The sequence below is a fragment of the Brachypodium distachyon genome, chromosome 3 (genome assembly GCF_000005505.3).
Source record: "Brachypodium distachyon strain Bd21 chromosome 3, Brachypodium_distachyon_v3.0, whole genome shotgun sequence".
Classification (NCBI taxonomy): Eukaryota; Viridiplantae; Streptophyta; class Magnoliopsida; order Poales; family Poaceae; genus Brachypodium; species Brachypodium distachyon.
This window is the reverse complement of record NC_016133.3, coordinates 34,562,333-34,579,388: the sequence shown is the minus strand read 5'-3', so window position 1 is coordinate 34,579,388 and position 17,056 is coordinate 34,562,333. Positions and strand designations below refer to the sequence as shown.

General features: G+C 47.9%; 1 protein-coding gene across 1 annotated transcript; it reads right to left on the bottom strand.

Annotated features, from left to right (window-relative positions):
* Positions 1–14,714: 14,714 nt before the first annotated feature.
* On the bottom strand, positions 14,715–16,830 carry LOC100840933 (NEP1-interacting protein-like 1). The gene is made up of 3 exons (XM_003571985.4): positions 16,324–16,830; positions 15,861–15,944; positions 14,715–15,248 (listed from the first exon to the last, which is right to left on the bottom strand). The coding sequence occupies exons 1-3, from the start codon at positions 16,648–16,650 to the stop codon at positions 14,952–14,954; spliced, it is 708 nt and encodes a 235-aa protein (XP_003572033.2). The 5' UTR covers positions 16,651–16,830; the 3' UTR covers positions 14,715–14,951.
* Positions 16,831–17,056: the final 226 nt, after the last annotated feature.

Here is a 17,056-nt window from a genome sequence, read left to right as displayed (position 1 = left end):
GTCATGGCAGGCGGCTCATCGAGGTCCCCCATACTACGAGCTCCGGGACCTGGGCCCCCGGCGCGTCTTCTTCGCGACCGCTGCCTCACCACACCGAGATCTGCTGCTAGTACGCCGGCACCGCCATCATCGTCATCATCCTCGGTGCGGTGCCGCGCTCGGGCGTCGGCGAGGTAGCGAGGGGAAGAGCTGCTTGGTGACGAACCCCGGGGAGAAGGCTGGCGCGGCCGAGCAATTCTCGTCGTCGACGGGGCTCCCAAGCAGGCCGAACCGGAAGCCGCCAGATGCGGCGTCAAGCCGACGTGACGTGTTTAAGGCCCGTCTAACCATTTTTGGACTAGAGTGACACAGTAATCCGAGTTCATGGACTAAAGTGCGCGTTTTCCGAATTCATGGACTAAATTGTTCATTTCTGCTGAGTTCATGGACTAATAATGTATTTTACTCAAAATAGAACGCACAAGATCTCCAATATAAAATAGTGGTACGTACGTACGAGATGATCATCTGCAAGATAGTACAAGTCGCCATCGAGTCGTTGTACGCACGTATAAGTGACAAGTCTTTGATCACATTCACACGATCGATGATGGTCTCATCCTTTTTGTGGCACTGATGGATACGCATCAGCCGGTCTACACGTGTTACCGGGAAAATGATTAGAGCAGCTGCGACTTTGCCAGTTCGGTCCGGTCAAACGAATTGGATTAAGAAATGAAAGGTATATTTTCTTTTCAAAAATCGTACAATATCAAGGCATAATTGAATGTAGCCACGTCCATGCATGTACAATCATTCCAGAATCCAGATCAGGAAGCTCGGCCGCCGCCCGGATTGGAGTTCTTGATTCCGTTTCCCCGGTGGCTACAGGGTCAAACAATGTGTTTTGTGTTATTGTGTTGTCCCTCTCTTTCGATCTCGACGGATCGTTTGATCCGTCTAGGCTGCTACTGCTGCTGACTCGCATAAGGTATCTAATGGCTAATTTTGTTTTAAATAATACGATTTCTAATTTTTTCAAAAATAATATGCGTTTTCTAAAAATTTGAAAAATAATACGGCCTCGGCCTCGGCCCGAATGGGCCCAGTCGGCCTCGGCCAAGCCGACTGCAGGCAGGCTGCTCAGCCATGGGGACCCCAAGTGGCAATCGGGCTGGCTCAGGCTGACTGAAGTCCAGTCGGCTTCGGCCAGTCGGCCTCTCCATGGCCGAAAGGGGCCTGGTGGGTCGTGGGCCCGGAATCTTTTCCTTTTTCCTTTTTTCCTTTTCCCTTCCCATCCCTCCCGTGGCCTCGCGTGCCCGACCGAGAGCCCTGCAGACGAGCGCCCGTGCTTCTTCCTCCTCTCCTCGTTCTTCTCTTCTGTTCTTCTGTGTTCTTCATTTTCTCCTCAGATGCCCCCATTTTCTAGCCCAAATTAGTGCACTTTGATCCCATTTAACCCACAAAATCGCATCCCCTACCTAGTTGGCACTCAAAGACACATCGATCTTCTGTTTTCATAAGCCATGTGGAGATAATTTTGTGGTGCAAAGTTGGAGCAATGGTGGTGGTTTGGAGGAGTTTGGAGGTGGTGGTGGTGCTCATCCGGTGACTGTGAGGCTGCTCGAGGTTGGGGTTCACACGCTTCAAGGATAAATCCTAATCTCTCACGTATTTCTCATATAATGTATATGTTTATGAGGATACGTGTGTATGTATATATAGAAGTATGTTTTAGCGTTTGGTAGTGCTCATTATTTCGGACAACGGTTAATGTCGTACTTCTTAGTATTTGATGCGTCTAAATATTATGGCCTGTAGTAATATGTGTTGATAGATTAGATTTTTTTTTTGATGCCGTATTGTTTAGCATTTGGCACCTATTAATATTTTAAATATGTCGTACTGCTTAGTATTTGACGCGTCCAAATAGTATGGCCGGTAGTAATATGTTTTGATTAGGCTAGATTTTATTTATGCCGTACTGTTTAGTATTTGACGCTAATATGCCGTACTGTTTAGTATTTGGCGCGTATTAATATTTTTAATATGCCGTACTGCTTAGTATTTGACGCATCATAATATTTTTTATATGCCGTACTGCTTAGTATTTGACGCGTCTAAACATTTTTTTAGGCATCAGAGATGTCCGGTGTAGTGAAGTTTGTTTTTTACTACGGTTCCGGTACTTTCTTAACAACCGAGCACGGAGCTGATCTGAGTCAATTTAAGTATGTGGAGTTGGATCTAACGGCCTCTCAAACATGGACGTTTAGTCAGTTGCAGGAATGGTTGGTAGGATGTTTAGCGGTCAATCCTGAAACATACATCGTCCGTGTGCAAGCATTGTGGACCAAGTCAAGTTCAAATATTTTCTGGGTTTTGAGGCCGATAGACCGGACATCAAAGTGGGTGCGCTGGTTAGAAAGTTGCGAGAAAAGGGGAACTACACATGTCGCCTTAATCCAGGTTGTCGCTCATGAGACCAATCCAGCTGAAGGCGAGGGTGAATCAAGTTATGACTTGTCCAATGCAAACTCTGTGTCGAATGCTGGAGGTGGTGGTTATGAATCAGGCCAGAGCTCCGGGGCAGTAGGAGAGGATGAGTACATTGGCGAGGCAGATGCGGACGAAAAAGATGGTCACTTGCAGAACCAGATGGAGGATGAAGATACAGATGGTCGTAGTTCTTATGACGATGAGTCTCATGAGTCGGACGAAGAGGAGGTGCCGATTCCTGTATCATGGAATCAGGACTTCTCTTCAGCTATGACCATGAACGATGGGCACGACTCTGCATGGCAATATCATCAGAACAACATTGCGAAGGGTGCCAGATTTCCTGACAAGAAACATCTGCAGGATGCGATAATTGCTTGGGCAATGTCCACGCAAAGGGTTTTCAAAACAACAGTCTCTTCACAAAAATATCTTACAATGGAGTGCGAACAAATAGATTGTCCCGGGAGGATGCATGGCTATGTTCCTAAGTATGACACAGATTAGGTTGTGAGTGACTTGGTGTTGCACACATGTGTCATTCCCAGTATCCCTCAAGACCATCGTAATCTCTCGTCGATGCTTCTTGCTCGGTTGCTTTACACGGAGATAGTGGAGAGCAAAGCAATGGAAGTGAAGGCCATCATGCATAAGGTCAGAGTAAGGTTTAAGTACAACATTTCGTATGGCAAGGCTTGGATGGCTAAGCAGAGGGCTCTTGAGGAAAGATTTGGTTCGTTTTTCGACTCGTACGACTCTGTTGTCCGCCTCCTCCATACACTGCAAGCCAGTAATCCAGGCACTTATGTCAACATTCAACACTTCCTGCACCCAAAGTATCCAGCTGTGAGGGTGCATGCGGCATTTGGGGGCCAACTTCTTCTCGCAGTTCAGGAACAAGTCACTTATGAATCTATTCAAGAAACTCTGCAAATAGAACCAACAATGGAAGTACACTAGGATACGTGGTTATCTTGATGAGTTCACGAAGAAACATGTTAGGGAGAGGACATCGGCACGAAATGCAGCGGTAGCAGCACATGTAGCAGCAGTGGCTGCACAGACAGCAGTTGGAACAGGACCATTTGTGACTTGCCAGGGTTTGACCCACCCGGCACTAGGAGAAGGGTTGGGAGGCAGATTAAAAACTTTCAACAGTGGATAGAGCACGAGCCTCTGGAGCGGTGGTCTTTGCTGCACGACACACATGACGCTAGGTACGACGTCATGATTGCTAACCTGGCAGAAACATACAACTTTGTCCTAAGGGGAATAGGGCTTTACCACTTACAGACATCGTCGAGGGTATTTTTCATGGCACGGTGAAGTATTTCAGAGATAGACTCCAGAGAGCTGAAATGCATATCATGAACTATGTTTTAATTTGTACTATATGTGAAACTATGTGTTAATTTGTACTTTATGTGGAACTAAATTTTATTTTGTACTCTGTGAAACTATGTGTTAATTTGTGCCTTATGTTTTTAATTTGTACTCTGTGTGGAACTATGTGTTAATTTGTACGCTTTGTTCAACTATGTTTTAATATGTACTCTCGGTTTAACTATGCTTAACTTTGTATTGTATGTCTAACTATGTTTATAAATGTTGCAGGTACAAAATGGAGAGAGTATCATTGCTATCTCCGGAGATTGAGAGTAAGCATCAGGCTGCTCGATTGGTGGCGCATCCTGAGAGTGTCGAGCCCCTTGTCACGCGCACTCCTAAGGAAAATTGGATGATACACACTGCCTGAATTCAACGGTATTTATTCATTCATTCCTTGCATGTACATTTTATTTATTCATCCCTCGCATGTCCATTTTATTTATTCATCCCTTGCATGTCCATTTTATCTATGCAGTTTGAAGTGGGCTGGCCTTTTACCTTTCGCATGACTTGTTAAGGCAACTCGTGCGGAAATGGTAGAGGACGAGTGACGAGGCTTCAACTCTACACGGCCAAAAATTGACCACTCGCTGCTAAGCTGCTTCGTGGATAGATGAAGGCCTGAGACACACGTTTCACTTTCGCTGGGAGAGATGGCTCCTACTCTCCAGGGTGTGTCGATGCTGCTGGGATTATCATTGGTGGGTGATCCCATAGGACCGTTGCAGGCACCAGCTGATTGGCAGGAGGGTATGGCACTACGCTTTCAAAGTATGTGTTAATTTGTGCTCTGTGTTTTAATTTGTACTCTATGTGGAACTATGTGTTAATTTGTGCCCTACGTTTTCAAGGTATTCTTGCCGGAGCTGGGCCACTCACCTCGGAGGCTCACGGACCTAAGCTAGATTGGTTGCTCAATTAGCAGGTTAGATCGATGTGTTTTAAGTTAATATATCTAAGAGCATACCTCATATACTTGCATGGGTTTACTAACACTTGGTTTTTGTTGCATGCAGATTCAGAAGTTTGGGTATCCAAAGACCCAAATGACTGAGCCTCAGATCACTCGGAGCCTTGAGGCATATATAATGTGGCTTCTCGGGAAGGTGATGTTCACCGAGAACCACGTCACCACCATTAGCGCACGCTACATCCCTATTGCAGTGGAGATAGCGAATGCAACTTGTGGTGACGACATCACATAGAGGAGTTGGGGTTCGGCCGTCTTAGTGGCTACGTACCGAGGTATGTGCAACGCTTGCCAGCTTGCGTCGCCCAAGTCAGCCCTACTTGGATGTCCTTTATTGTTGCAGCTCTGGTCGTGGGAGAGGTTTTCTATCGGCCGACCAGACGTTACGGGTAATCACCCTAACCCTGAGCAGGAGTTGTTTGACTTGAACACATCGACCTGCCTACTTTCGCGACAATTTGGACACGTAACAAGGTATGTCGAATGTAAAATTTATACATTGGTTTACATAAACCATGAATGAAGCTAACTTCTTTTTTTTACAGAGACGCTTTGCACACGATCAGGTCAGGAATTGCTACCCATCATTCAACGAGCAGTTCGACGTGTTGCACTCTGAGGCGGTTGTCTGGGAGCCGTACACACAGGATGCCATCGATGTTAGATACCCTGGCGGGATGTCCACGGTCTGCATGAGAGATTATGCTTACTGGATGACAAAATCAAAGATCATCTTCGACGTCTGCGTGGAGGAGATGGCCCAGCAAAGGGTCATGAGGCAGTTTGGTGCACGCCAGTTGCTCGTTCCTCCACCGACGGAGGATCCACTTCCACCGATCTTCCACAGGTATGTGCAGTTCTACAATTTATGATTGTCTTCCAGAATTGTCCAAAATTTAATTGTTCAACTTTCTCTTGCGATCTCAGGTTTACCAGGAAGGGAAGTACAAGGACCCAGACTCAGTGGCTGCAGAGGGTTCAGTCGTACGTCACAGAGTGGGAGACTACGACGACACGGGTTTGGCCATTGGAGGCCTTTGATCTCGATCTATTCAACGGCTATTTGCAGAGGTACATGACAGCTACCCGATTGAGCATCATTCAACACTCTCACCCACAGGAGATAGCCGAGCTGAGTTTGCAAGATATGTACCCTAGCCAGTCTACTTCAGGCTCCAGACACCACGCGGTAAATATTTTCTCTTAACATACTGCATGTGTTTGTTACGTACTTTGCCATATATATGTAATACTCTTCGTGCCAATTGCAGGCTCAGTTGACACAGGATTTACATGCCGATTTCGCTGCGTATGAACGTTCGCTTTCGACTGGTCCACTTCTACTACCACGGGAGCCGCACCAGTCCTGGCTTAGATGAATGGAGGAGAAGCTACGCTCTGTTTACGCGGCTATCATGTGCACCCGCACTTCGGACGTCGTTCACCACCAGGCATCCGTACGGCCCCCGTGTCCCTCCACGCACCAGCAGCGGCCACGTCAGCAGGAAGCACCGCACCCCCGACACCACCCGCGTCCACGTCTACCAGAGCAATCGACGCCCAGGCCACCACCTCCTGAGCAGGCCGGAGGTTCGCCGTGGCACCAGCCGCAGTCTTCTTTCGACTACTGGCACCAGCAGCAGCCCTTTTTTCAGGCTGGAGGTTTGGCGTGGGAGCAGCAGCCCCCCTCTTTTCAGGTTGGAGGTTCGGCGTGGCAGCACTAGCAGAGTCCCACGATGAATTTCGAGTTTCGTCCACAGACCCAGCCACAGGGTATGTATATTTCTATCTATTGTGTTCATTACCATGACTGCTACACAATTCTAATGCTAAGTACTTTCCCACATGCAGGAGCCTATAGGCATCAGTCGTCGTTGTCCGAACCCTCGTGGGGTAGTGAGCAAGATCACGCTCAAGGAGAGATTCTGTCCAACACAGCTGAATGTTCAATACTCCGCCACCAGACCCCACAAAGGAGGATACACAGTATTGCGAGGATGGGTCCGTGATTCCTCCGCGCAACGTTGTGCCACCTCATAGGTATGGCTGGACCACGCCACAGGCACCCCCGGAACGCCGTCCCAGACGCCGTGCCTGATATTTGCCTGTAGGACCTATGTATGAGACTTATTTCTACCTATGTATGCGACATATTTCTAGCTATGTATGAGACATATTTATACCTATGTATGAGACATATTTCTGTCTATGTATGAGAGAGACATGTTACTATTTTTCACATTCTTATTCAAGTTACATTTGCAAATTAAAAACGTTACAGAAGATACAAATAGGCGAGAAACGGTGGCGGGAGAACCAGGCGGGAAACGGTGGCAGGAAAACAAGGTAGGAAACGGTGGCGGGAAAAGGAGGCGGGAAACAGTGGCGGGAAAACCTGGCGGGAAACGGTGGCGGGAGAATGAGTTTGAGAGCCTATAAATACCTCATCTCCGGTAGTCATCCAAGCATCCTTCCCACTACTGTTTTTCCCAATATTCCAATGTCCCCCAATTAGTTTGCCTTGCTCCGACCAGGGCGAGAGGCCAAGGAAGATGAAAGAAGCAAGGTGAAGGAGGTGACAGATTTTTCAGATAAGCTGGGCATGAAAGTTTTTCATGTGTGCGAACTATGAGTATGATCCACCTGTCCCGGTTTCGCCGTACGACAAGCCTCCGGTAATCACATATAAGTGTGCTTAAATATGTTGTGTGTGTCATATTCGATTTATTTGTAACATTAGGCTATTTTGTAGTCTCCTCCGCCCCTATGCATGTGGTATCGTTGGATTGACACGGAGATGCCGGATTGGGCAGTGGAAGAGATTAAAACAAGGTCCCGAAGTGCATGGCAGCGTTTCCACACGGAGGAGAGTGCGGAAAAAGCTGCAGCCCAGGAGAAAGAGGAGCAAGAGAGAGAGCTGAAAGAGCATAGGGCGGAACAACGTCGTTACTTTGATGAACCACTAAGGAAAAACAGGGAGAAAGCGCTTGAGATGCAAGAGGAGGAACGAAGGTGCAAGGATGCTCGTGAGGCAAAAAGGGAGAGGCAAAGAGAAAGGGCCGCCGTGGCAAAGGCTGCAGAAGAACGTGGCGATACGAGCGGAAAATGGCCTAAGTGGACTCAGTAGTGCTTGTACTGTGTTTCCATTGTATTTGCTATCTTTAATTCTGTCCAATTGCGGTATTATCGATGTATGTTAATTTAGTCATGCCTTGGTTCCGTAACCAGCACATTATCGATGTATGTTAATTTATCCTAGTTGTCAAGTCTTTCAGTTCAAAAAACCCGCAAAGTATCGACACAAAAATTGTCCAGCACATTATCAATGTATGTTACTTTATCCAAGTTGTCAAGTCTTTTTTAGTTCAAAAAACCGCAAGTATTCGAGACAAATTTTTTGGCTCGGCCGTGTATGCATTGATCATGCAACCAACTAGCTTTGGCGAAGCGGATTAGCCCCAATCGGCTTCGGCGAAACCAACTGCATCCAGTCGGCCTGGCCGAAACCGACTGCCCCAGTCGGCCTGGCCGAAGCCAACTGAGCTTCGATCGGCCTTGGCCAGGCCGACTGCCTCTTGCGGGGCCCCTCTCTACGCCACCTGCCTCCAGTCGGCCTGGCCTAGGCCGACTGGGCCTAATCGGCTTCGGCCGGGCCGACTGGGCCCATTCGGCCTGGGCAAAGCCGAGGCCATATTATTTTTGTAATTTTTGAAAAACGCGTATTATTTTTGAAAATGATTAAAAAAATCGTATTATTTAAAAAAAATAGCTACCTAATGAATTGAAGCACCGGGAAGCGAAAAAGTGAAAACTGCAGCTAGCTCTAGATTCCAAACTGGGCCCATGGGCTCATTGACCCGACCAGTCGAGACTTGGACTGCGTGTGCATGTCCAACTTCTAGATGCGACCCGACCCATGGTTCCTCCGTCTTTTTTTTTTCTTTTTTGCGAAAATGGCATAGATCTATTATAAAAGTTCACCAAAAGTACAAAGTATTTTAAACATAATAAAAATTACAATGAGATCCCTTGACCACCAAATGACTACTACCGCCACCATAACGCGCTGTTGTCGCTGCTCCCCTATGGCCGGGAGCCGGTCTAACCTTGCCGGTGATAGTTGGAAAATCCTCGTGTTGTGCCCCTAAGGACCATCACCTGAGAGACAATCATCATTGTTAAATCCTTGAATAGATGTGAAGTCTTGACACCAGATCTTGTCAGCATGCATGCACGACAAGAAAACCTAACGTCGCTGCCCCGAGGGGATGACAGGAATATACATCAATCTGATGATTTCATCCTAACAGTAACAAACGATTTCGAAGGGAATAGGAGCCTGAAAGACCATTTAGATGATGAGGCGCCACCATCTGTCGAATGCCGCCTCCAGAGAGACCACACTATCTTCCACATGCCTCCAGGACGATACGGAGAACCACAGAAATGAGACGGGGGAACCACATTCCGTGCCGATTGCACCGCCGTCGTCTCAGCGGCGCGATCCTTGCTATGAAGACCTATCAAACCCTCTAAGCGAGGAAAGCCACAACTCCCACCGGTAGATAAGTGCCTTCTTACACACCTTGAAGAGAAGACTAGTGATCTACTGGCGGAAGAAGGGTGACGACGGAGGTGAAACCCTAGATGGGTTTCCTATGAAGGAGGCGGCTAGATCTAGGGAGGTGAAAGTGTGTCGCGTGTCTCTTGACAGCGCAGTTGGTTCCTCCACCTCTTGGTGCCAAATAGGCAGACCGAATACAAAAACAAAAGTTAAATTCTTTCTTTTTACTACAGAAAAGTTAAAATCTTAATCGGTTTTGATACATAGAAGCTGACTGAGTTTTAGTAGAGATAAGTTGATGTGCTGACCGTTAGATCTTAATTCAAGGGTAGCACATGAGAGTTGGAGGAGTGATGAAAATGTTCAGATCTTCGAGTCTTAGGGACTGTTTGGGAGGGGTTCACTTCACCTAAACTCCACTCCACCTTAGCTCCACTTCACTTGATAAATGTGTTTGGTACACAAACAAGCTCCAGGCTACCTTTTTTTCTTTTCGACAGTGGGAGATGTTGTGTTCCCTCCTTCGGCTCAGCTTGTTGGTGTGCCGGTGCCGGAAATTCATTTCGGGTCTTTTCCAGTGGGATCTCTCTCTTCCGGCCCGGTGCGCACGCGCAGGCTTTGGGCGTACATGGTGGACGAGGAGATGACCGGTTGCTCGTCGGCTTCGCTTGGTGTTGGTCGTGTTGGTTTGGCCTCGACTACGGCTAGTCGGGATGCTGCACATCGTGGTGCTACTGGAGGGGACCGGAGGGCTGCTGCTAGTATGAGTGGGTCGGCTGCTCCGGTTGCTCCTGTCACTGCTACGCCGGGTCCGCTGAGAGCTGGGGCGAGCAAGGTGGCAGGGCCGGTTGTGCCTCTCCTTTCGGCTGGAGGGGGCACGGCCATTGCGGCTGCGGGGGCCGTTGCGGATGGGGGCTCGCCGTGGGGCACAACAGCAGGAGGCTCCTGTGTCCAGCCCGATGAGGTCTCCACCCTCACAGGCTTTTGTGGAGGCTCGTCGTGATGGCGCTTCGCCGGCTCGGATCCCGGTGTTGACTTCCTCTCCTTCCGTGGCGGATGTGATTGCTTTTGGTGGGATCCCGGACGTCAAGGCTGCGGGGGTTCGGTCTAGTGCGCAGCTTCGTGCCCAACCTGATCGGCACGACACCCAGATGGCGCGTGCTACTCATCGTGCTCAGGGCCGTGAGGAGCTTCTGGCTTCAGGTACTGATTTATTTTCTGAATTTTCTTTTGCTTCTTTACCTGATTCGACTATTATTGCGCATGCTAATAGTATTGGGGTCTCACTTGGTTCGTCTGATCAGTCCGTCTCCGAGTCAGTTAATCTTCTAAACGATGTGGAAATAGAGAGGGCTGTTACTTTACTTCGTAGGAATGTGGGTGAGACGGATAGGGAATATGAGAATTTGCATAGTTTAGTTGTCTCAAAAATTTCCGATCTCTGTACTGATATAGATGATTTTGCTGGATATATCGAGGAAGGTCATGCGGATCGTCGTGTGAAAATCACACGAACTCGACGGAAGAAAGTTTATGACATGTCCGCTGTTCGTCGTAGTTCTAGAGTAAAAAAGCCAAAGAATTTTTCTTGATGAAATTTTGGAACAGCGAGGGCCTTCGTGACCTAGCTAAGCATCGTTTTATACAGGAGTCGGTTAGAGATTTACGGCTAGATTTTATAGCTTTATTGGAAACCGGGAGATCTAATTTCTCCAACCCGTTTTTACGCCATTTAGCTAGGGGTCTTGATTTTGCTTGGTATTGTTTACCGCCCCAGGGTAGATCGGGAGGTATTTTGGTTGGTTTTAACACTAGTTTCTTCATGTCAATCGGGTCGATACTGGAGATTACTGTGTCAAATTTCACCTTCGCTCTAAAGAGGATGGCTTTGAGTGGATTTTGGTGCCAGTTTACGGGGCTGCGCAAGATGAGCACAAAGCCGAGTCCTTAGCCGAATTGGTTCGTATATGTGAGGCTGAAACTCTGCCTATGCTGGTTGGAGGAGACTTTAATATTATTCGTCGCCGGGAGGAAAAAAACAACGACCGTTTTAATGCTAAGTGGCCTTTTATTTTTAACACCATCATTGAAAGTCTGGACTTGCGAGATATTGTTCTTTCGGGCAGGCAATTTACTTGGGCTAGCAGACGCCAGGTTCCAACTTACGAGAAGTTGGACCGTGTACTTTCAAGTATTGGCTGGGAACAAAAGTTCCCTTTGGTGTCGGTCCGTGCGTTGACCCGCTCGGGGTCCGGCCATACACCACTGTTTATTGATTCCGGCGATCAGGCTCACTTAGGAAATCGCGCTCAATTTTCTTTTGAGCTCTCTTGGTTACGTGAGGAAGGTTTTTATGACATAATTGCGGCTGAATGGGCCTCGGTGAATTCGGGTCGCACACCCATTGAGAGATGGCAGAATAAAATTAGACACTTACGTCGTTTCCTTCGTGGATGGGCTAAGAACCTAAGTGGCAAATATAAAAAGGAGCGTGACCATCTTCTTAAAATTATCGATGACCTTGATATTAAAGCCGAATCCGTTGATCTCACCATGGCTGAACGGGCCACGTTGAGGGATGCTAATGATTTTGTATCTAAGCTACGATGGGATGAGGATTCGAAATGGGCCCAACGGGGAAAAGCTAAATACATACAGGAGGGAGGAAGTAACACAAAATTCTTCATCTTATTGCTAATGGGAAGCACAGAAAGAAAAAGATATTTCAACTTGAGCAGGAGGAAGGGACCATCACAGGGCAGGCTAATCTTCAATTCTATATCTCTGAATTTTATAAGAAATTATTTGGAGCTTTGGAACCGAATTCTTTCTCCCTGGTGGAATCCCAAGTTGATGATATACCTCAACTTTCTGCGGCAGAGAATGCCATTCTCGTGGCGGTATTCTCCGAGCAGGAAGTGCATGATGCCATCTTCCAGATGGAACATAACAAAGCGCCCGGTCCTGATGGTTTTCCTGCGGAGTTCTATCAGTTTTCCTGGAACTTTATTAATCTGATTTGATGGCTCTCTTTGCTCAGCTTCAAACCGGCCAGCTGCCCCTGTATAAACTTAATTTTGGGATCATTACGTTGATTCCTAAGAAAGAAGATGCTGTTCAAATCCAACAATATAAACCTATTTGTCTGCTTAACGTGAGCTTTAAATTTTTTACAAGAGTTGCTACTAATCGCATTGCGGGGATTGCTAACCAGGTGGTTAGCCCGACTCAAACAGCATTTATGCCAGGACGACACATCTTAGAAGGTGTGGTTGTTCTTCATGAGACCATCCATGAGCTTCATCGGAAGAAAATGGATGGAGTGCTTTTTAAAATTGACTTTGAGAAGGCCTATGATAAAGTCAAGTGGTCGTTCCTACAACAAGCGCTCAGCATGAAGGGATTCGACCCAATGTGGTGCAACTGGATTTCGCAATTTGTCCAGGGAGGGAGCGTGGGAGTCAAAGTTAATGATGATGTGGGTCATTCCTTTCAAACTCGCAAAGGATTGAGACAGGGCGATCCTCTGTCCCCGATCTTGTTTAATATTATTGCGGATATGTTGGCCATCTTAATTTCTCATGGCAAGGAAGATGGTCAAGTTGGAGCTCTAGTTCCTCATCGGGTTGAGGGAGGTGTCTCTATTCTTCAATATGCGGATGACACGATTATTTTCATGAAACACGATTTAGCGAAAGCCGTTAATATGAAATAAATCCTTTGTATCTTTGAACAACTTTCTGGTCATAAAATCAATTTCCATAAAAGCGAGATTTTTTGTTTCGGTAATGCCAAAGATGAGGTGCTTAGCTACAAGCGCATCTTTGGATGTGAATTTGGATCTCTCCCGTGTCGATATCTGAGAATTCCAATTCATTATCGCTCGCTTCTTAATAAGGAATGGAAATCTATAGAGGATCGCATTGAGAAAAAATTGGGTTGTTGGAAAGGGAAGTTGCTGTCCTACGGTGACCGCCCAACCCTCATTAATTCGGTGTTGACTTGTATGCCCATGTTTATGTTATCCTTTCTTGAGATCCCCGTTGGAGTCTGTAAAAGATTGGATTTTTACAGATCTCGTTTCTTTTGGCAATCAGACGAGCATAAGTGCAAGTACAGATTGACCAAATGGAATATTATTTGTCGCCCCAAAGATCAAGGGGGCTTGGGCATTGAGCTTCTGGAGTTTAAAAATAGATGCGTCCTTAGCAAATGGCTGTTTAAGCTAACTTAACGAGGAAGGTATGTGGCAAGAGATGCTACGAAATAAATACCTCAAGAATAGCACTCTTTCCCAAACGCTGGCCAAACCGACTGACTCGCAGTTTTGGAAGGGCCTCATGCATGTTAATGTTGATTTTTTTAATCGCGGGTGTTTTATCCTTGGGGATGGGACTGGAATTCGTTTCTGAGAAGACACCTGGCTTGGCACTACACCGCTCGCCTACCAATATCCATCCCTATACCGCATTGTTCAGCATAAAAACATTTCTGTTGCCGCGGTTTTTTAGACGATTCTTTTGAATATTCGTTTCAGACGAAATCTCATTGGGGATAAATGGATAAGATGGTTGCACTTGGTCCAGCGGCTTATGACGGTTAATTTGTCGACTGAGCCCGACAAATTTGTTTGGAGTCTTACTCCCTCGGGCGTCTTTTCTGTAAAGTCTATGTACGCGGACTTTATGGATGGGCAAACGGTTTTTCGTCGAAAATATATTTGGAAGTTAAAGATTCCCTCCAAAGTCAAAAAATTTATGTGGTTCCTAGATCGGCAGGTTATTTTAACTAAAGACAATCTTGCGAAGCGGAATTGGCAAGGGAATTTAAAATGTTGCTTCTGTGATGCTGATGAGAGCATTCAACATCTTTTTCTCTCCTGCCATCTTGCTCGTATTATTTGGCGCATCATTTTTATTACTTTTAATTTTCCACCCCCGACATCAATTACTAATTTGTTTGGTAACTGGCTTAATGGGGTAGAGAAAAAACTTAAAGCTCATATGCGGATGGGAGTTTCGGCTTTCTGTTGGGCTATCTGGAATTGTAGGAATGATGTGGATTTTAATCGATCCAGAGTTTACAACCTTTTGTAGGTTATCTTCAAAGCTACGCACTGGATCCGTCTTTGGGCTTTCCTGCTCCCCGTGCACCTGCGGGGACTTATGGATATTTGATGCAACCGGCTGGAGACGGTATCTCGTGATATCTTCAACCAGGCTGACTGGCGGTGTACTAGACGCCTTCAATTATAAATTCGTCATGATTGATGTTTTTAGGTGGCTTATTTTTGTATCCACGATCATTTGTCGGTGACTTGTAACACCTACTTTTTATAACTTTGCAATAAAAATGATTGTGTGCATCGATTGACGCAGAGTCAAGAAAATCTGAACGTAGGAGCACTACAATTCTTAATTCCCTATCCACAAATCCCCATTCTCACCGGTTCCCTTGCGGGCACCAGGTGCCACCCGCCGCCGCCATCGCACGGCCATCGTCAATTACACGCATGACGGAATGAGATCGACCAACCAACGTACCGACGGCTCAGATGTCCCGGCGGCAGAGCGGGCAGGAGGCGTGGCGGGCGAGCCAGCGGTCGATGCAGGGCGCGTGGAAGACGTGGCGGCAGACGGGCAGCCGCCGCGCGGGCTCCCCCACCTGCAGGTCCTGCAGGCACACCGAGCAGCACAGTGCCTCGCCGCCCGCGTCCACGGCGGTGTCCTCGTCGATCCTGATCTCCGGGAGCCGCCGGAGCGCGCTCGCCGGCAGGCCCCCTCTCGCCCCGCTGCCCGTCTCGAACAGGTCGCTCTGCTCCGCGAACGGCGCGTTGATGGCGCTTATCTGCAGGCAGGCAGAAAGAACAGAAAATTGAAAGTAAGCAACCGTATCAATCAATCACGCGGTGAAATGCTGCTGTCACATTGACAGTGATTTTCTTGCTTAGTCTTTTTAGCTGATAAAGATGGAGCGGCATTGATCTGATCAACTTGGAGTATAAAAAGGGGAGTACTAAAACCAGGGTAAGTGAACCATGTCGCTATTGATGCATGAAAGCTTCCTTGATTAATTGATTTGTTAATGCTTGCTGGTGATGCATGGCCTCACCTCACTCTAAACTGTGACTTGGTGAGTGATCAACACGGTTAGCACTAGGATAGCACCTTCATAACTACCCATGGTATTAAACAGAACGCTTGTACTTTCTTCTTTTTTATATCAACTCTTTCCCAAGAAATTCTTGCGCCTGAACTGAAAAGAACAGTAGCTTCTGGGCAATGCATGAACCATCACTGACACTCAGCTGACATGCACTACTACTCTATATACTAGGTCGATTGATAAAATTGGAGTGGTTGATCACTTGCGCCTTGTATTGTAAAGAGGCTTCTTAAATATGAATGATTTAATGAAGCATGGCAGGCCATGATTTTCGAGGTGAGGTGGAGGGGCCACCTGACTCTGCACGGCATTCTGCACCGCCGGGCCCACCTTCTCCCGGACCAGCCTCCCGCTCAGCAGGCTGAAGATGATGTCCACCTGCACGCACATTACAGTATGCACATAAGTTTTACAAACCAAACCAACGTAATTCGGTGCCAAATGCAAGCGATTGGTCACAACATCTTCAGAAAATTGTTACTCCGTACTGTATTTTTTTTTCCTTAACGGCGACCGACCGGAAGAAAATGGCAGTAGCAACAAACTATACTCTGGCCATGGAAACCACGGGGCGCACCTAATTGGTGTATCCACATCGTGCTTGCACAAACATGGCAACAGAATGCTCTGGATTTCCCGGTTCCTACTCGAGTTCCAGACGATCCATCGATCGCGTCCCGATCTCAATTTCTTGGTGCAAGAAACTAACGGAGGAGAGCACGCGGAGTTAAAATGCAGGCAGAAGTAGTGTGCGTACCACGTAGAGGACGGTCCAGGCGGGGGAACCGGTGGCGCGCCAGAGCTGCCGCGACGACTCGGCGACCTCGATGGAGAAGACGGCGCCGGAGATGGCCCCGACGCCGGCGCCGCGCACCACGCCGCTCTCCGTCGCCAGCCCGATCGCCGCGCCTGCCACCGCCCCCGCCGCCGACCCCACCGCCGCCAGCACGCACGTCGCCACCGCGCACGCCACCCTGCACGCCACCGACCCGCACCCGCCCCATTGCCCACGCTCCGGCTCCGGCTCTGGCGCCGGCGGGCTCGGCCCGGCTGACGACGGGGACGCCATCGCCCACGTGTCCATCGATTTCGATCGATCAAGAAGGCCGAACTGCTCTGCTTTCCTCGAAGAAGCCAAATGCTCTGTTTCTTAGTGAGCTGAGCTCGAGAGAGTGTGAGAGGGATGATGAGCAAGGAGCCAAGGACGGTGGAATGGCGGGGGAGAGTGTTTATATAAATAGCGGCTGGGGAATGTGGAATCCGTGGTCGGGCCGCCACCGGTTTTGCTTTTGTCCTACTATCCGGCCAGTCTCGTGTGTCCTAAATATCGGCGGAGTGCTCTATTTTGCTCGATGATTGCTTCTCTGGGTGTGTACACCTGCTGTGTTATCGGCTCCGTTCCTGTGGGTGCAGGGGGCGTACGAGCTGTGTTTATACATACGCCGACAAACCAACCCCACCTCCTTCGGTTAGCGATTGTCACCGCCTCA

Excerpts from the sequence above, each read along its gene's own strand:
- LOC100840933 (XM_003571985.4), bottom strand. The coding sequence starts at position 16,650 with ATGGACACGTGGGCGATGGCGTCCCCGTCGTCAGCCGGGCCGAGCCCG. Across the intron at positions 15,945-16,323 it reads CCTGGACCGTCCTCTACGTG|GTGGACATCATCTTCAGCCT; the intron begins GTACGCACACTA and ends ATGTGCGTGCAG. Across the intron at positions 15,249-15,860 it reads AGAATGCCGTGCAGAGTCAG|ATAAGCGCCATCAACGCGCC; the intron begins GTGGCCCCTCCA and ends GCCTGCCTGCAG.